At 36.8% G+C, this 20,791-nt stretch overlaps 1 protein-coding gene and 1 long non-coding RNA gene across 2 annotated transcripts; both read right to left on the reverse strand.

Annotated features, from left to right (window-relative positions):
• Positions 1–14,025: 14,025 nt before the first annotated feature.
• Positions 14,026–15,219, reverse strand: LOC122056317 (probable BRI1 kinase inhibitor 1). The gene has a single exon (XM_042618225.1). It carries the CDS (start codon positions 15,084–15,086, stop codon positions 14,124–14,126), a length of 963 nt encoding a protein of 320 aa, XP_042474159.1. The 5' UTR covers positions 15,087–15,219; the 3' UTR covers positions 14,026–14,123.
• Positions 15,220–17,079: 1,860 nt separating this feature from the next.
• Positions 17,080–19,888, reverse strand: LOC121968182. Its single transcript, XR_006107984.1, has 4 exons — positions 19,680–19,888; positions 19,447–19,539; positions 18,904–18,960; positions 17,080–17,527 (listed from the first exon to the last, which is right to left on the reverse strand). It is a non-coding gene; the product is annotated as an uncharacterized LOC121968182 (long non-coding RNA).
• Between the last annotated feature and the right edge of the window lie 903 nt (positions 19,889–20,791).

Here is a 20,791-nt window from a genome sequence, read left to right on the forward strand (position 1 = left end):
GGTCGAGCTTGAGTCTTGATGTTTGGATTTCGATGTTTGGCAATACATGGAGACAAGACATGGAGATTGCAGGTGCAATTGTTCATGTGGGAGATATGAAGAAGAGTCAAGTAGGTCAAGGTTGACTGGATACTTGACTGGAAAATCCTGGTGAGTGAAGCCAGGTGAAAGTCCTAACTGGGAGGTTAGGCAGACTAGAAAGTCCAGGTGAGTGAAGCCAGGCAGTTGTGGAAAGTCCTAGTGAGTGAAGCTAGGTAGAAGAAAATCCTGGTGAGTGAAGCCAGGTGAAAGACCTAGTGAGTGAAGCTAGGCAGTAAGGAAAGTCCTGGTGAATGAAGCCAGGTGAAAGACCTAGTGAGTGAAGGTAGGCAGTAAGGAAAGTCCTGGTGAGTGAAGTCAGGCAGAAGAGAAGTCTTGGTGAGTGAAGCCATGCACAGGAAATCCAGATGGTTCAAGGTTGACCAGATATCTGGTGGAAGTCCAAGTGGGTCATGGAGGACCGGACACTTAGCACGAGGAGAAAAGTCCAAGTTGGTCAAAGGGATTGACCGAACACTTGGTGAGAGAGTCCTAGCAGGTCAAGGGTGGCCGGATGCTAGGCATGATGTACCAACAGGTCATGGTTGACCGGATGTTGGTTTAGGGGGCTTTGGACAAGTGGGTCATGGAGGATGGGACAATTAGCACGAGGAGAAAAGTCCAAGTGGGTCAAAGGGATTGACCGGACACTTGGTGAGAGAGTCCTAGCAGGTCAAGGGTGGCCGGATGCTAGGCATGATGTACCAACAGGTCATGGTTGACCGGATGTTGGTTTAGGGGGCTTTGGACTTGGTTTTGGGCAAAAACAAGGAGCTGGATCGATCAGCCGATCGATTGTCTCATGCCCAATCGATTGGCTGATCGATTGGGTGAGTCCCCACGATAAAGGCTTCCCCAATCGATTAGTGGATCGATTGGGAGAATTCTCGATCGCACAGAAAGCCTCCCAATCGATCGACCGATCGATTGGGAGCCTCCAATCGATCGGCTGATCGATTGGAAGCTGCGATTTCACGGAATAAGCCTGGATCGATCGGTCGATCGATCCAGGCAATTCCCAAGAACATAGAGGCATTCTGGATCGATCGGTCGATCGATCCAAAGCCTCCCCAATCGATTGGGAGCAATCCAATCGATTGAGATTCGACCGTTGACGTCGTATTTAGCTGTTGGTGAGCGTTTCTCTCTGTAGATCTCTAGGCTTTCTTCTCCAGCGACAACAGCGACCACAGAGCTTCTCCACAGTCACTCTCACGCCAGATCTTGAAGGTTCTTGGAGGCATTTCCAAGTCAAGAGGCAAATCTACAGCAAGAAGAAGAAGCTAGGGTTAGGGTTTATTGTGTAAACCGTGTAAGCTTTCCCTTGTACTTGCTTCTCTTTGTTTCTTGTTATATTGAGAGTATTGTAGGGCTTCTCCGCCTTCGGTAGTTACCGAAAAGGAGTGTTTACATAGTGGAGGGTGCGTGAGTGTGTGGATCCTTGGATTAGTCACCTCTTCTTGACGTGGATACCAAGTAAATCCCTAGTGTTAGCGTTGAGTGTTGTTTCTTTGTATTTTTCGCTGCATTTCACCACAAGAAATAAGTAATGAAGAGCACGAGATCGCGCTGAGCTATTCACCCCCACTCTAGCTATATTTCGGTCCCAACAAGTGGTATTAGAGCAAGATTGCTCTTCACCGGAATCATCGCCGGAAGGGGCAACAAAGCTAGAGGGCAACAAAGCAAATTCATCAAAGTCAAAGAATTCAAAAAGGCTCAACTTCAAGATGGAATTCCAAGACGGACTTGGATTCGATACAAGAGTGCCTCCACCATTCACAATGATGAACTTCGATCTTTGAAGATCAAGGATCGAGAATTTCTTGATGGTGGAGATAGAGCAATGATTTGCTTTAATGGAAGGCTTCGAAGCTCCAAAGAATTCAAAAGGCAAGATCTTAAAAAGAGCAAATGGAGCCAAGAGCAAATTCAAAGGAGCGAGGAAAATGACAAAGTGACCAAGCTATTGGTCAATTTATTGTCAAGCAATATTTTGGCTCAAGTCGGAGAATTCAAAGATACCAAGGAGCTTTGGAGCAAATTGACAATGATTCATGAGATCCCCTCCACTGTACCAATTCAAGAAGAATCTAAAGAGGACGACTCCGTGAGTCAAGATCAAGAGGAAGAGGACTCCGAAGTTGAGAGATGCTCAGAAGAAGAAGTCCAAGAAGCCTCATCTTCAAAGAAATGCAATGGAAAGAGCAAAGGGGGAGCATACTCTTTGTTCCATGTACAAGATGAAGATGATGAAGGCTCCACCTCTAGGATTGAGGGGGAGCGATTTTCGTTGACACCGGATCGAGAAGAAAAAGAAGTCTCCACATCCGGGTCAAGAAAAGAAGAGGATGAAGAAGCTTCCACCTCCACAAGTCGAGTCAAATCTATTGGAGGAGCATCACTGTCGGAACAAGAGGAAGTTTCTACCTCCAGATCCAAAGGAGAAAATGCCATCCCTACACATGAAGGTATAAATATTTCATTTAAAAATAAAAATCACATTATATGTTTTGAGTGTAGGGAACATGGGCACTATAAGAGCAAGTTGTAATAACCCAATTTCCTCATTTCGGGTCCTAATAGTAATTAAAAATATTTAGAAATAATTTAGAAATATTCTAGAGATTTTTATAATTTTTTAGAGTATTTTTATGCAATTTTTAGAGTTCGTTTGGTATTTTTACCAAAAGAAACAAGTTGCAAAAATAAAGAGATTAAGCCGAGGTTCGAACTGGAGACCTTTGGTTAAGCAAAACCTTAAATTGTCTCGGTTGACCAGGAACCCAGCAAGGCCGTGCTGATTAAAGGAAGAACGAAATTAATTTAAGTAGTAGTTAATAATAGAAAATAATTAAGTATAAAAGAGGTGCGGCCGAGATTCGAACCCGCGACCTCTGACCCGGTCAGAGATTTAGGCGAAGCGCGGTAGCCAAGCGTTCACCAGGTGTTTTGTGAACAAATTAATAACAAATTGGTATTAAGCCATAACAGAAATACTAAGTTATAAAAAGGGATAAGTTGATGTTCTGTTTTCTAGTGACCTAAACCATTCTCTCCTTCTCTTCTGCGTGCGACGACGGAGCTCGGGCGGAAAACAAAGGGAGGTTAGGGCATCGTTTTTCGGCGGCCGGCCAAGGTTCATCCGAAGGTTTCTACACATCCTCGCGGTCCTCTCATCAAGGAGAGTTCGTAGGCATAAAGAAGGGGCTGAAATCTCGAGTTATTCGAAACCCTAGAAGCTTCTTCTCTTGGTTTTGAATCCAAGAATCGAGGTAAGTGCTTCCTCACCTGCAGTAGAGTAGTTTCGGATTCATGTTAGCTTCTCGTTTTTGATTTCGAAGCATGTTTGTAAGGAGCTATGTTTTGTGCTTGATGCCATGTATTTCAAAGGAAGAAAGAGGATGATTTGTATAGTTTGGGCATGTAATTTGAATCCTTCCACCTTTATAATTAGTACATCAGATTTAGACATTTTTTAGATTGGTTTATATTTGGCCTTTCGGTTTTAGATTCGTGATATCCTTTAGTTTTGAAACATGCTGTATAGTTGTGGCTGTTGAAACTTATTGCCGTGTATCTCAAAAGGAAGAAAAAAAAGAGGAAAAAGGATTTGTGAGATTAGGTAAGTAGTTAGATGCTGCAGCCATTGTGGATGGCATTTCATATATAGGATTATATTGTTGTTACCTTAATGCTTGCTTTCTTACTATTTGATTGGAGTTGCTGTGAAGTTCGGTTATATTGAGCATGCAGTTTAGTTCCTTTTTACTGTTTGGTTTGGAGCTGCTGTGTAGTTTGTTTGTGCTATGAAGTGGGCACAAACAGTCTTTACTGTTGGTTTCGATTGTGCCATACAATGAACAAGAATAGCCATTAATCCTATACTAGCTTTAGAGGTTGTTGTGCAGAATTTTGATTAGCAAAGTATGCAGAATTTTGTTAGCTTAATATGCAGAATTTTGATTAGCATAGTATGCAGAATCTTGTTAGCTTAGTATGCAGAATTTTGTTAGCTTAGTATGCAGCATTTTGTTTAGCACAGTATTCAGAATTTTGTTAGCAAAGTATGCAGAATTTTGATTAGCATAGTATACAGTTTTCGATTTCAGTCTAGTTTCCTTAGAACCAATTGTTATAAGAATAGTTTCTTAGCATGGTTCCAGATTTTTATATGAATTCATAAATGGTTTTGTAAGAAGTATAAGCAAGAAAAGACCAAGGTCTTGATTTGATCCCAAATTCCAGAAGTTGAGGATCAAAGGCATACTTAGTGCTTGAAGAAATGTCGAGGCATTATATATTAGAAGTAATAAAAGATAACAAGTATTTTATTTTTGAGAGGCTAGTACCCGACTTCCGATGTTGTCGTTAAACAAATCCAGGTGACCGTTTTCGAGGTCTCGGTCCTGGTAAGACCGAGGTCTTTACCCTTATAGGACTGGTGGCTCGCTACCCCGGTTTCTATTAGGGAGCGTGCAATGGTACTAAGCATGGGCACAAGAAAGAAGTTATTATTATTTTGAAGTAATAAAGTATAAGTTTTTAAACAAGTGAAATAAGATTCAGAAAGTGTTTAAAATTCAGCAAGTTTAGTTTCTTTTATGCTAGCATGTTATTTAGAATTTTCTTGCTGTTATTTGCTATTAGATGTGCAGCTTTACATGTTTAGCATTTTAGTATGTTCACATGCATATTCGAGTTTTGTGAGTTAGATAGCGCTTACTAAGCAATTTTGCTTATAGTTGCATTTCCTCTTACTGCAGATAAAGGAAAGGAAAAGCTATAGCGAAGGAAGGCGACAAGGAGGTGCGGATGGATGTGCGATGTTTGGACTATGGAAGCCTTGGGAATTAGTTTAAAGTTCATTAAGATTTTGTAATGAAGATTTTATGTTTTAGAACTCTTCCTTTTAATTGTTATGTACAATAGTTCCATTGTTTGAAGTTATAGTATTATTGCATGCATGTTCTGATTATTAGATATGTTTTTAGCATGTATCCACAGATTGATATGTTTTAGTTGGTATGTATGCTGGAGTAGAATGTAGAGATAAGCTATTCATGTTTCCGCTATCACTAATTGCATGTTTAGAGAGTTTTATGTATTGATAATCACATGTGGACAACTCCAAATATGTATAGTTAGTAGTCCAGTAGCGCTCCACCCTCACAGACCAGTAGTGAGGAGGGTGGGGTGTTACACAAGTGCCCTAAATTGGCCAAGAAGAATGGTCAAGTGGCACCAAAGGGCAAAGAAAAGCCCAAAGAAATCGCTCCCGAAATAAAGAAGAGCAAGGAGCACATTGTGTGCTTCTCTTGCAATAAAAAGGGACACTATCAGAGTCAATGTCCCAAGGGGAAGAAAGCGTTCAAGGCTCAAGGAGGAAGTACAACTCAAGGGGGAGCCTCCAAGGTAAAACGAAAGTTATCATTTATTGAGCCTACCCCTTTAAATAATGGTAAAAAGCATGCTAATTCCAATTTTTATCATTTTAATGCTATTTACCATAAAAATAGGAACCATGATAGCATTAAAGAAAAATATATGGCTCTCCATGCTAAGACTACCACACCTAGGGTTAGGAAGGTAGGTAAAAATTTAGGCAAGAATTCTAAGGATTATAGTTATAAGCCTAGAAATAAAAATGCTCAAGGATTTAAGGAAAAACCAAAAACTAAGAATTTAATGAGAGAAAATCAAGCCTTGAGGTCAAGACTTGATAAATTAGAAAAGACCCTAAAAAGGATGGAAAATATCCTAAAAGGGCAAAATGAGCAAAATCTAAGTTTAGCACGACAAGGGTCATCCAAGGGTCATAGAGGTTTGGGATACAAACCTAAAACCAAAAAGGATGTGCCTTATTACCATAGAGTTCCATATAGTTATGGAACCAACCCTAGGCCTAGTGATCAAGTCAAAAATACTAAAGAAGTTATCCCTAGAAGTATTTTTGCAACACCAAACGTGACTAAGATTTCGAAAAAGTCTAAGAAAGTCACTAAGAAGGTCACAAGGGAAGCAATCCCTAGGGTTGACTTAGAAAATATGACCAAGGCCCCTAAGAAGCCTAACAAGATCACTAGGAAGGTATCTAGGGAGGCTATTCCTAGTGAGTACCTAGAGCATCCAAGGAGCACCAATAGGTGTTGGGTTCCTAGGAGCATTCTCTCTATCCCTTAGATGGGTTAGAGAGTGTCAACTCTAATTGAAAGGATAGTTAACTCAATCATGATGAAGTTGGCGCTCTAAGAGCATTTTCAAGGTTATTATTAACCTTTGAAAATGAAATGGATAACTAAGTTACTCTTGGAAAGGGTAAGATGTGCCATAATGTGAGAAATTTGATTTTAAAATTAAATTGGCACATTTAGGAAAATCATAAGAACTACCAAGTTGGGATTGTGGTATGTTCTTAGGAATTAAAGGCAACTTAAGCCTTAACTTAATTTGTTACTCTTTAAAAGAGTAATTTGTGCCAAAAAAATTGAGGTATTTGCTTAATTTAAATTGACACAAAATTAGGAAAATAAAAAAAAAGTCAAAATTGAATTTTGGCATTTTATTGGGAAATAGTGGACAATCTAGGTTTTGAATTTTAATTTAGCTAAGGATTAAGGATACTTAGATAGATAATCTAGGTATTTCATTTATGTTAATTTACCATGCGTTGTTTGCCCATCATATGCCATGACATCATATTTTGCATTCATGTTTTATTATGAAAAATACAAAAATACCATGTCATGTCATACATACATCATGTAGTCATAGGAAATTTTCTTTTGAAAATTATTTATCTTTGATGCATGTCATAACGCATCATGCATTGTTTTTAATTCTTTGCAAACTAAGGACAAATGACATTCATTAACAAGTAACATCCTTGATGGATGTTCCTAACCTCAAAATGCCTAGATAGATATACATGATCCCTAGATTAGGGCAAAATCAAAATTTACATCTCACTAAGAGCTATAAGGTGACTTGTATGTGGTTTCGTACACATTAAATACAAGTGAGATGTTAGAATGATGAACAAAACTTAAGATGTTGATTTAGTGCATTCTTTTGAGTTTTAAGTTCATCAAAACACATAGTTATGTGTTTTCCAATCATTGGGAAAGCTAATGTACAAGTTATGTGCATTGAGCCCAAAGAATATGGTTGGAAATTAGTTTTGAAAATGATTTTAAAATGCTTTTGGAAAACCTTGATGAACACTATCTTTTGATAGTGATCATCATTGAATAGTTAGACACAAACTTGAAGAAAACACTAAGATTTTTCCAAGTTTTCAAATTTGTGTCATTCTTTGAAAATAGAAAGTATTTTCATAGAAAACTATTTTTCCTTGATAATATATACCCTAAATAATGTCTACATGAATTTTCACGATTTTTAAAATTTTGTAGAATTTTCTAGGGGTTTCTGAAGTTGACTGAAATGAAATTTCAGCAACTTCAGACCTTCAATCGATCACCCGATCGATTGAGACCCTTCAATCGATCGGGCGATCGATTAAGAGTGAGCTTCTCGCGAACAGGAGCTCACTAGATCGATCCACTGATCGATTCACACCAGCTGAATCGATCAGTGGATCGATTCAAGCAGGTTCAATCGATTGGGATCCAACTCCAATTGATTGGGGATGCTGATTTTGGCTGGGTAAGCTAGATTTCAACATTTTTAGTCTATAAAACCATTCCTAACCCCTCAAAACACATTTATATACATTTAGGGGGAGTTTTCATGATGAAAATAAGGATGGATTGGTCAAGGAAGACTAAGTAGAAGTTTAGGTTGAGGTTTGGTTTCAATTTTGAATTTTTGAACCTCAAAACTTCAAAATTTGGGTTTCCTAAAGGTTTAGGGATTCCAAGTCATTGTTGGTGCAATGTCAGAAGTTACGTACATGTCTTTAGGGGGAGTTACTCTTTAAGAACATGAAAATCTATTTTTCATACACATTGGAAGGTGGTTAACCTTCTTTAGCGAAATTGCTCAAGGTTGGGCATTTGAATATAATAGAGAGTGAATATCTTCATTATTCAAGTGGTGTATGCTTACGGATGAACATTTGATGACAATGAAGGTATGAGACCTTCATTTGAATCGTGTGTGAATATACCAAGTGGTATATGCTCAAGGATGAGCGTTAAGAATAATGAAGGGTATGGAACCTTCGTTATTGTGTTGTGAACAACGAGTGAAGTTGTAAACAACGTTGGGTAACTCTTCAGGGGGAGAGTTTTTGATGTGTGCCAATAAAGGGAGAATGTGTGGTAAAGTTAGGCATTCATTACCTAAAGAGGGAGTTTGCCCTCTAGGAAAGGGGGAGAATGAAGGAAACCCTCATTCATATATTGGAATGAAGGAAGTTGAGGCTATGAGATTAACCTAACTTAAAGGAGGTATTGTCAAACATCAAAAAGGGGGAGATTGTTGATGTAATATTCTCTAGGTCAAGGTTGACCTGGTTGACTGATCTTGAATTGGGTCAAGCTCGAGTCTTGATGTTTGGATTTCGATGTTTGATAATACATGGAGATTGCAGGTACAATTGTTCATGTGAGAGATTGTGAAGAAGAGTCAAGTAGGTCAAGGTTGACTGGATATTTGACTGGAAAATCCTCGTGAGTGAAGCCAGGTGAAAGTCCTAACTGGAATGTTAGGTAGATTAGAAAGTCCTAGTGAGTGAAGCCAGGCAGTTGTGGAAAGTCCTAGTGAGTGAAGCTAGGCAGAAGAAAATCCTGGTGAGTGAAGCCAGGCAGTTGTGGAAAGTCCTAGTGAGTGAAGCTAGGTAGAAGAAAATCCTGGTGAGTGAAGCCAGGTGAAAGACCTAGTGAGTGAAGCTAGGCAGTAAGGAAAGTCCTGGTGAGTGAAGCCAGGTGAAAGTCCTAATGAGTGAAGCTAGGCAGTAAGGAAAGTCCTGGTGAGTGAAGTCAGACAGAAGAGAAGTCCTGGTGAGTGAAGCCAGGCACAGGAAATCCAGATGGCTCAAGGTTGACCAGACATCTGGTGGAAGTCCAAGTGGGTCATGGAGGACCAGACATTTGGCACGAGGAGAAAAGTCCAAGTGGGTCAAAGGGACACTTTGTGAGAGAGTCCTAGCAGGTCAAGGGTGGTCAGATGCTAGGCATGATGTACCAACAGGTCATGGTTGGCCGAATGTTGGTTTAGGGGGCTTTAGACTTAGTTTTGGGCAAAAACAAGGAGCTGGATCGATCAACCAATCGATTGTCTCATGCCCAATCGATCGGCTGATCGATTGGGTGAGTCCCCGCGACAAAGGCTTCCCCAATCGATCAGTGGATCGATTGGGAGAATTCCCGATCGCACAGAAAGCCTCCCAATCGATTGGTCGATCGATTGGGAGCCTCCAATCAATCGACCGATCGATTGTGAGCCTCCAATCGATCAGCTGATCGATTGGGAGTTGCGATTTCGCGGAATAAGCCTGGATCGATCGGCCGATCGATCCAGGTAATTCCCAAGAGCACAGAGGTGATCTGGATCGATCGGTCGATCGATCCAAAGCCTCCTCAATCGATTGGGAGCAATCCAATCGATTGGGATTCGACCGTTGGCGTCGTATTTAGCTGTTGGCGAGCGTTTCTCTCTGTAGATCTCTCGACTTTCTTCTCCAGCGACAACAGCGACCACAGAGCTTCTCCACAGTCACTCTCACGCAAGATCTTGAAGGTTCTTGGAGGCATTTCCAAGTCAAGAGGCGAATCTACAGCAAGAAGAAGAAGCTAGAGTTAGGGTTTATTGTGTAAACCGTGTAAGCTTTCCCTTGTACTTGCTTCTCTTTGTTTCTTGTTGTATTGAGAGTATTGTAGGGCTTATCCGCCTTCGGTAGTTACCGAAAAGGAGTGTTTACATAGTGGAGGGTGAGTGAGTGTGTGGATCCTTGGATTAGTCACCTCTTCTTGAGGTGGATAATAAGTAAATCCCTAGTGTTAGCATTGAGTGTTGTTTCTTTGTATTTTTCGGCATTTCACCACAAGAAATAAGCAACGAAGAGCACGAGATTGCGCCGAGCTATTCACCCCCCCTCTAGTTACATTTCGGTCCCAACATGGTGGTGGTGGTTGAACCTCATCTTCTCTTAGAGTTCCTGTGGTGGCCGAAACTTGCTTGGAGAAGAAGGAAGTTTGGGTGGATTCTCGTCTCGGTAGATCGTCGCTCACACGATGTCCGAGATAAGAAGAGGAATATGATAGAAGATCGTGAGGTCTATAAGTTATAAAAAGTATAACTAGTTATTAGTTTCCGTATCATAACTAGTTCATCCTTTTATTTAAATCTTGAAATACCAAACACAAGAGGCTAATGAATATAGGTTATCGAATTTATGTGTTCGATTTTGTGTTTCTTTTGTTTTTCGAACTTGTGATTCGATTGTTTTTTTTAGTTAAACCTAGAGTTACTATAAGGAAATTAAATATTGAATTTTATTGAAAGACTTTGTCTAGGAAATAGTGGATGCTCCCATACCCAAGAAGGCTTAGTGTCTCGCCATGTTTAACTTGGAAGTCGATCTCTGAAATTAATATTTAATTGAATTTGTAACATAGGTAGATTTGGATTAATAATGTTAAGCATCGTTTGCAATCCAAGTCTAAACCTCTAAGAACAGATAAGTTAAGTTTGGAATCAATAATGTTAAGTTCTGTTTACGATTTCAAATTTAATTTCTAAAGAACACAATAGGTTGTTAGAAATGATTCAGGACTTGTACAAAATTTTTGTACAGGGGAACCGGTACGATATTCCGAGTAGCAACCAACAGTTCATAGAACCTTATATAACCGTTGAGGTGGAAGGCCCATGTAAGCTGCCATGTGAGTCCTAAGCAATCCATGTAGGGGCTTGTATGAGCGAAACATTGTCCGTCGACTGGCCGAACAAAGGAAGACAATAGTCGGGTCATATCTCTAACATAGTTGGTCCGTTAGCCATGTGTCACCTCTGGAGTGGGTACTTGTTAGGGTCGATATACAACACATGCCAGAGAGTGTCAGAGGTTGAGATTGAAGTATACCTACTCAGTATGGATAAAGTACACGACTTGAAGTTACTGAGTAGCCAAATGGCCGAACTGCTACAGTCGAGTGGGAAGGAGAGATAGCATCCTAAGTACGGTAGCTACTCGATCAGTGTAGCATGTTGCGTATTGTAGCTACTCGATTATTACAACATGTTAACTACTGTAGCTGCACGATCAGTGTAGCTTGTTGGCATTGTAGTTAGACGAGTCCCGTTGCTTACTGAGACCATCTCCAACCCATAGTTCTATATTTTTTGTAATTTTTACATTAAAATAGTACAATTTTAAGTACTAAATACTATTTCAGATCCATTCCCCCACAATTAAAGTAATATTCTTTAGGATATTTTATTTTTCTTATTCATAATTTAATTATCGACCTACATTTCAATTTATTAATATTTTTATATGATAATTATTATATTTAAAATTAATAAGTTATTAATATTTAATACGTTAAATTTTTTAATATATATAAAAATTTATGATTTTCATTTTTATTTTTTACATAATTATTCAGGTATAAATATATTTTAAAATTTATAAATATATAAAATAAAATTTAAATATACTACTAAATACATTTAATTTTATTGGGTCATAAAATTACAAGCATAATCTCACATTGAAAATATATGGAAAATATCATGAGTTTATAAGAAAAAGATATCTCTATTGGTATGAGACCTAAAGTGGATAATATCATACCATTATGGAGATATCTAAATTTTTTTTAATCTTATAATTGGTATGGACTAACCGTCGAAAGAAACACGAACTAGAGCCATGATCTAAGATTAAACTATGTGGGTGAAACCTTGAACGAAGTAGGAAAAGCCCTGAGCATGTAATTACATTTAAATATCTTATATTTAAAAATAAAAATAATAATAATTACAAATTAATTATATTTAATTTTATTAATTGTATAATAAAATTAAAAAAATAAAAACTCTCTCTCATATCAAATATCAAATACTGTGGCGTGAATATTACAATACCAACCACAACATATTAGTGTGCAATTTGATATGTGGATTGGAGCTTTTTTTCTTATGCTAATTTTATATCAAATTTAATGTTTTGATATGGATCGGAGATGTTCGGACTACTAAAGCATTCTAGACATGTAGTTTTCCGAACATAATGGTGGATTCAGATTAAAAAAAAAAAAAAAAATGCTTAAAGAAAGGAGCTAGAGTCGGTCTTCCTTCTCATTATCCCCCTCGGACTATAACATTATGATGGAATTTTTCAAAAGTAAAGTGGTGCTAAGCACACTCCTGTTTCCCTAGATCCGTCACTATCCGAACACTATAGCTTTACGGGCCTCAGACTGCACAGACATGGAGAAAAGAGTGATGACCCAACCTGATTCACTCAGGCTACATCATATGGACTTAAAAGTAAAATTAAATGAAATCTAACTGAATAAGTGTAAAACTGTGTCATTTCAGACATTATAGCGACGTGAGTACTATAGTATTCTGGATACGCTTCTCCAGTAGCGTAACAAATATCCTGTGGTATTTCAGATGAGCAGTGTGGCATCCCGTTCGGAGCACCGTAGCTTACCGAGCATTAAAAGCTGTAGATAGTTCATGAAATCATAATTGTTTGGTTGCCGTCTTCCTTAAGCAATGGTATTGCATTAATTATGAAATACATAATATCTTAGGACAGGATTTTTAATTGATTTGTAAAATTTAAAAAGCTCAATTTTTTTTTAATGATTGTGAGGGTCAGATTTAAAGTTTTTAGTTTAGAATAGTTGTGAAAAATCAAATATATATATATATATATATATATATATATATATATATATATATATATATATATATATATATATATATATATATTGTTTTAGAGATGAAGCCAATGATTTATGACAAATAATGTTGCATATTTGACCGTTTCAAAATATTTTTAAAATAAATTATTTTATTTATGAATTATTTTAGTAAGGAAGTTAATTTTATAAAGCTTAATTATAACATTTTATTTCTTTTTTTTATATAAATATTAATTTTCAATAAAATTATTAACAAATTATTATTTTAAAAAAAATATAAAAAATACAAATAATTATAAATAACTTAAAATTCATAAGATAATTAAATATTAAATGGAAATTATAAATTTAATTTAATTAAAAACATAAATTAAATAATATATTAATTATAAATTATAAATAAATTAAATTAAATATCATACCTAATTAAAATATTAAATGAAAAATTATATAGGGATATTAAATAAATAAATAAATAAATAAAAATATGTGATTTATAATATAAGGTCCATAAAATAATTGTATGGAGATTTTTTTTATTATGGATAGAATAATAAATTTTTATATTATTAATATGATATATTTAGAATTAAAAAAAAAAAAAATCAGATTTAGAGCTTTTGACTGTTGAAGATGCTTTTAGTACATGTTAAATGCAAATAAATGTCGCATCAGACATTTATTTTTGACAAAATAGATAAATTAAAAACTTATCTATCCATTTGCTCATTAGATTTGGAGACCTCTAATAATCTAATTCAGTAATGATATAGTAATAATCTGCTCAAGAAACAAAATTTAAAAAAAAATTTAAAAATAGACATATAAAGTCATGATCTATTATTTCATTTTTTATGGATCTCATTATTTTATGTATCTATCTTTAAATTTTTTTTTAAATTTTATTTTCTTGAACATATCATTTCTCTTCCTATACATAATTATATGAAATTTAGTTTAATATTTTAAATTATTAATATAAAAAATATTGTTAAAATTAATTTAATTCTACTAGAACAAATTAAATTATATAATATTGCCGGATCGTATCCAATGTTAATTATTACTAACTTTATTCAAGAAAATACATACAAATATAATAGAATATGAGTCAACAATATCTCTCAATAATTTTAATATTTTAACAATAAACGCAAAAATAAAATTTAAAAAAAAAAATCCATTTTTGTAGTGATGTCATCCTCTGACCATTGCCAAATTCCCATTCCCCTGCTGCTGCTGCTTGGAGTTGGCAAGGGAGCTCTTGCAGTGCGCGATCGCCGCCTGGATCGCGCTCTGCAGCTCCTCCATCGTGCTCCCGTCTGACGAGGAGAACGCCGACGACGGCGCCGCCGCCAGCGCCCCGCTGTTGGCCCGCGACGTCCTCGCCGAGTTCGGCGCCGACAGCACCTGCTCTGTTTTCCGCCTGTGCTGCTTTCCCCTCTTCCCCTGCTCCCGGCAACCAGCATCGCCGGAGAACGAGCACGGACGCCGCCGAAATCCCCTCCACCGGAGGACCTCCTCTTTCTTCTCTCTCCCCCTCTCCTTCTCCTTCTCCTTCTCCTTGTCCCCTCTGAAGAACTGCAGCGGCTCCTTCACGCTCGCGTAGTACTTCTTCAGGAGTCGGCTGACGCCTCCCAGCCCTCTGCTCTTCTTCTTCCCGTTCTCCGCCTCCGCCTTCGCCTCGCAAACTTTCCCTTCGCTCGCCTTTTTCCGCGAGTTCGCGAGGCCGAAGAAGGAAGACAGCAAGCTCCTGGCTTTGCCTCTGACCTCGTCGCGGCGATTCGGGGTTTTGTTAATGGCATCGTCGCCGCGGTCGAGGGAGGCGAGGGCGAAGTGTTCGAAGGTGATGTCGGACGGCCGGGGAGGACTGGGAGGCGGCAGGAGGTGGTGGAGCGGGAGGAGTTGACAACCCAGGAAGATATCATCGTCGGCTGCTGAGGAAGCAATAGCGGTCGCCGAAGTAGTCGTAGCGCAAGTATCAGAAGAAGGAGGAGCAAGCGGCGGCGAGGTGGCGGGAGGAGAATGGAAGGTTATGGTGAAGGAGAATTCATGAGAAGGAGATGTTTCAGAGGAAGAAGGCGGCGGCGGCGGCGGCGGCGGGGGAAGAAGCAGCGTATCAGTAGTCGTAGGACTATTAACTGGAGCGATTTCCTCCATGGCTCTGCTTCTTGTGTGTGTGTGTTCGTACTCCAAATCAAACGGCGCTTGGAATTATATACGAATTAGGAAAACTATTACACTATTTTTCGGGGTTTCATCGAATATAATGATCCAAGTTTTTGCATTCATTCATTCATTCATTCATTCAAGAATTAACGAAGTCTCTCTTAATTATTTAATAAGATCGATCGATCATTAATTCATCATCTACTTCGGTCCCAACATATACTGTAAATTCATCATCTAGCTACTTCGAATTGACAAAACTTTAAAAAATCTGTACTGTCCTCGGCGACTACTACTACTATTTCCCTCTGTCGATATCTCACTTAACAAGACAAGGAGTCGACGTCTGTGAACTCTAAATCTGTGGTCGATATCACATCAGGCGATGGCCGGTGCATCGATCTCACCGGCCTCTTCCATATTCCATCGCAGTCTACAAACTGGTGCTTGCGGAGGCCTGAAAGGAACGGGAGTAGAATGGGTAAGGTAATTGATTGGGAAGATGAACATTATTGTTCAGGAAGTGATTTGACAGGCACATCATAATGTGAAATGGACCTCGCTTTGTTGTTTTGTTGGACAGTAGAACAGAAGATGGTTGGCACCGCTCTCTGCCTTATCTTGCATGGGAAATTTGGCAGCAGCCACGTCGACCGTCGGCTGAGTTGATCCGAGCATTTACGTTGCATGGGCCTGAACATCAATGAATGAACCTACATGGAAGCTAGACCACTTCACGTGTGTTGATCAGTGCTAGAGATAATTAAATTATTTATACGGAAATCAATTATAAATATCATTAATTTTTTATTTTTATTTTTATTTTTTCTGGTTGTTGTTGTTCTTTCTTTCTCGTTGTCATCGTCGATTCCTTTGTGTGTGCCGACCCTTAACGGCGTGGTCCAACGCAGGTCTCTTTCCCTTTCTTGGACGCTGCCTGCTTCGTACTGTACTATAATGAAAAAGTTGGAAGTGATAGACAAAGTAGAAATCAAAATTTGTTGACAAAAAAAAAAAAAACGACATTTTCTTTTTCCAAATTATCGAAGGTGCGTCCCGCTTTACTTTTTTTCCTTTCTTTTTTTTAGTTGTATATATTTATCCTCTTATCTTTTAATACTATTCTTATTATTATCTCCATATACCGTAACAGTTATAAAAAGTGTTTTATTTTATTTTATAATATCATCTCTTCTGCTCCTGCAAACTTCCATGATATGGAACAAGCATAGATCATGAACAATCTTATAGCGAAGCTCAATTCTAAGTACTCCTTATTTTATAACTAGGCAAAGCAAAAAACAAGTCAACTCTATTATAAAAATTTCGTTGTGAATTTCTTGATTTATAAGAGAATGTGAGAAGACTAATTAATGCATCTTCGCTTCAGAAATTAATCCATAAGAATAAAGAACAAAAAAACTGAATGCGAAAAGATGTCTAATAATTTCAGATGATAATGATTACATTTGTGAGCCCAAATATCACTTTTAAACAAACATACTGCAGCTAGCATATTGGACCATGAGGCCTACATTAGAAAACGTGAAGCATGAAAATTGTTTTTAAAAACATCTTTTTCTATCAGAACAAACAAAAATGAAATTGGAAGCAAAATACCGGTGGTGGTGCTTTACTGCAGCCCCAATCTGCATATAGGCCTGCTCTTTATAACATTGAAATCGACCTGAAACCATTTATAGTTCATGTCTAACACAGCCATTTCTATAGCTACTGATGTATTATAAACCAATCGTGCTTGAAAATGTTTCTATACCTCTGGTCCAAAGAGGTCCCTGATGAAACCAAATAGGATCCTATATCTGAAGTCATATTCAGTGCCTTCAAAGCAAATCAAAATTGTTTCTGTGTACTCGCTGATAGTTCTCTGCCAAGCTACAACTAGGTTCCCACAAATATATTATTTCTTGCATCAGAAGTCATATTCAGTGCTAAGAAACCACCCAAAGAAAAATCTTTAACAAGATACAGTAGAGTCAATCACTTCATAGCTCTTCTTTCCAAATAGCATCAGAAAAAGTAAGCATGAGGGAAACAGTATCAATATGTTGGTTAATAGAAAAAATGGAATACAGTTAGGGCGATATCACCATGAATTGAACAAACTCTAATTCTTAAGTATAATTTATGAAAAAACTAAACTTCATAATAAAATAGTCTCAACTCTCATCTGAATACACTTTGCTCCAATCGAAGCCCAAAACCAGCACAATGAAACTATAAAAATTGGAAGATGTGCCCACTGAACCCACTAATTAGAGAGGGCCTACCAAAAAATTTTCTCCTCATATGTGAGGCTTCAATCTTTACAGGGATACAAGAAATAAAAACAACCAGCAAGGAAGCATTCCTTATTGCTTAACTATCAGCTTTCTGTTCGAAAGTTCTGCAGCATCATTCCCATCAATGGACTGTAAGCACAGTTTTAGCAACTCCAATTAGGATGTCCAATTAGAAACTAATATCACATATTATTAAAATTAAACTAATGATTCAACAAAACAAAAGAATGCACATCTAGTCACATAAAAATAACATTAACATCCCAACTTATATTCCTTAATGAGCACAACTAAAGGTCTGGGATATGACATTCACGATCAGAACTATAATTTGATAAAAAAAAAAAAAACAGAACTATGTTATGACCCATAAAACAATCAGCAATATGCCTAAATTTGTATTTACATATCTATAACAAATGTAAATTTTAAAGTTATAGTTGTCTGTATTGTCTATTTCTACCAACCATGGAACCTTATGAGCAAGAAACCAAAAGTGGTTCATGAAATATTAAAATAACATAAATATCACAAACTTTACAAAATATAAACCTTGAATCTATTGCAAACCATACAAAAATTTGATACCTCAATTATTAAATGGCAGTTACATATGTAACTTGCATTAACAGTTTATCACCCGATGAGACAATGAGCAAACTTGACAATGCCAACAAAATATGGTTAGTTATAACTGATTCCTTACAAATTGGAAAAATCATGACACAACATTCATCAAAAATAGTAGTGAGAGCATAAATAAAGTTGGATAAAGAAGTTCTACATAACAGATCGATAAGGATGTAAATGAAACTCAGAGAGCAAATGATTTTCTCTTCTAATTCAACTTTAAAAAATCACACCATTATTTTTAAGAAATGCTTCAATATAGTAAATCTCTACCCTTTTTCATCCTAGATGAAATGAAATGAAGCGTCCAACTATTTTTTGAGGAAGAAGCTTCTTTCTTCTGAGTAGTGGGAATTTAGAAGTTACTATTTGGGTTAATACTTAATATGCATCTATTTTATCATGGATCAAAACAGTTGAAAGTTTGCATTTAGTCCTAGTAAACTTCTATAATTTATTTATCGTGCAGAATCAGTAATTGTATACATCCTGACATCGAATATTTCTTTTGTCCAACATCTAGACCAATGAGAAATAAAAACTACTGATGATAAATGGGGTCATCCTTGCATAAATTCTAGATACAGGATATGCATGAAATTCTACCAAGTAACATCAGTACTAATTCTTGTGCAAAACTATTCGCCACTGTAAGAATCAGAAATTCATTCTCTAATTAAAAAAACATAGTAGCAAAAACTACTGAAGATAAATGGATCATCCTTACACAAATTTAGATAACAAAAAAATTAAGAAAAAACCCTGAGCCACAATTGTGACAGAATGAACATAATTCTGGCTTTTAAAAGGAAAATAATAGAACCATTGCACTAACTAAAGATAGGTAAGATCATACACAAGTGTGTCACACGAACCTAGCCATCTTCGATTTTGTTTAGCAAATCCTTAACTTTGTCCTCAACTACTTCAACCTATAAACAGCATTAAACAAAAAAAATAAGCATATTATAAAAAGAGTTTTCATAGCAAGATGAAGCATGATTCATTTTACATGCCTAAAGATGTCATAGACAAAGAACCAGTTAATCATTTTTTTATAACTTTATATAGTTTTTCTCTCTCCCTTTATCCCTTACACCAATCACTCTAGTAAATCAACTCTTCTCTCCATAAAATCTAGTTGTCGTTTTTTAACATGTCCATACCTCCTCAATTCTCAACCTATTTTTCTATCATTTTATCATATGCTGGAGTTACATTGAACTACTCTCAAATATTAATAAATAGAAAAAACTTAGTACATAGAAAAGGTGAATGTGGAAAAAAACTTGGCATATCAACGCCTTAAAAAAGGCATGACAACCATTAGGAAATAATTGTGTTCGAACGACATATAACAAACAAAAAGGGAACTATTGAAGATAAAAGGGTAGGGTAAGACAAAAAATTCACTTTACCTTCCTCGTTACAGATCCTTCGGCAATTTCAATCCAGTTGTTCATTTTTGACCAAGATAACCCTATACTGAATACGTTCGGATCCAGTTTTGCCTGAACCAACAAACGACTCAAATTAACAGAAAATAATGATGGTCAACACAATCAATACAACTTCCAAGATCGCAACTTCGCAAATACTGCAAACAGTTCAACTCCACCAACTAAATTCTCAACAAATAAACAACACTGACCTTGTGATTTGCGTGGCATATTGCCTCCGAAGGTATGGACAAGAAAAAGTTGACTTCCTCCGGTGACCCTTCCACGGAATACGGCTTGCCCTCTTCGGTAAGGAGATAATTGTCCTTAAAATCCTGCAGGAGAACGCAGAAAAAAAATATTTTCCTATGAAGGTAGAGTCTTGCGGGAGACTAATAGAGGGGATGAGAAGTTAGAAGACCTGTGCGTTGACGATCTCGAAGCCATTGAGCTTCTTGATGACATTCTCAAGCTCAGTGTGGTCTATTCCGATCCTGGCGACGAAATCATGATTTTTCGTTGAAAATATTTTGAATAATTTTTTAAGACATGGATTATATGAAGAAATAATCTTGTTTACATTCGGAATTGGTGTCGAAATATATCATTAGGATATATTAGCTCATCAAAGAAATAATCGTTAAAAAGATGAGCATATTCGACTTCACGATCCTATTTTAAATATTTTCTCCTTTGTGTTATGTCGGAAGAACTTTGAGCTCTTTGACGTATCATTTATTGTTGTTCATATAGCTGGAGCATTTTTTTTGTTTATCTATATCCTCCTCATCTTCCTTCAATTGATTTATCCCAAATTCACGGAGCATAGATCGATTTAGATTTTTAGTCATCAAGTCTTCTAAAATATTTTTGTAGTTGAAAGAAATAGAGAGTTGAGAAAATAATAAGAAGAATCTTCTTCTAAGATATTTTCGTAGTTGAAAGAAATAGAGAGTTGAGAAAATAATAAGAAGAATCTTCTTCTAAGATATTTTCGTAGTTGAAAGAAATAGAGAGTTGAGAAAATAATAAGAAGAATCTTCTTCTAAGATATTTTTGTAGTTGAAAGAAATAGAGAGTTAAGAAAATAATAAGAAGAATGAAATATTGAGAGTATATTTATAGGTTTTTTTAAATAAAAAAATTAATCGACCCCCACTGAAATGTTCACTGGCCCTTTGCTTTTTTAATATTTTCTTTTTTTGAGAAAAACTTAAAAAGAAATTTAACATTGAACGTTGAAGCAGTGAAGCTCTACCGTTGAAGCAGTGAAGCTCTACCGTTGGATGTGTTGGGCGTAAATTGTTTTTTTTTAACAAATATT

The sequence above is a fragment of the Zingiber officinale genome, chromosome 3B (genome assembly GCF_018446385.1).
Source record: "Zingiber officinale cultivar Zhangliang chromosome 3B, Zo_v1.1, whole genome shotgun sequence".
Taxonomy (NCBI): Eukaryota; Viridiplantae; Streptophyta; class Magnoliopsida; order Zingiberales; family Zingiberaceae; genus Zingiber; species Zingiber officinale.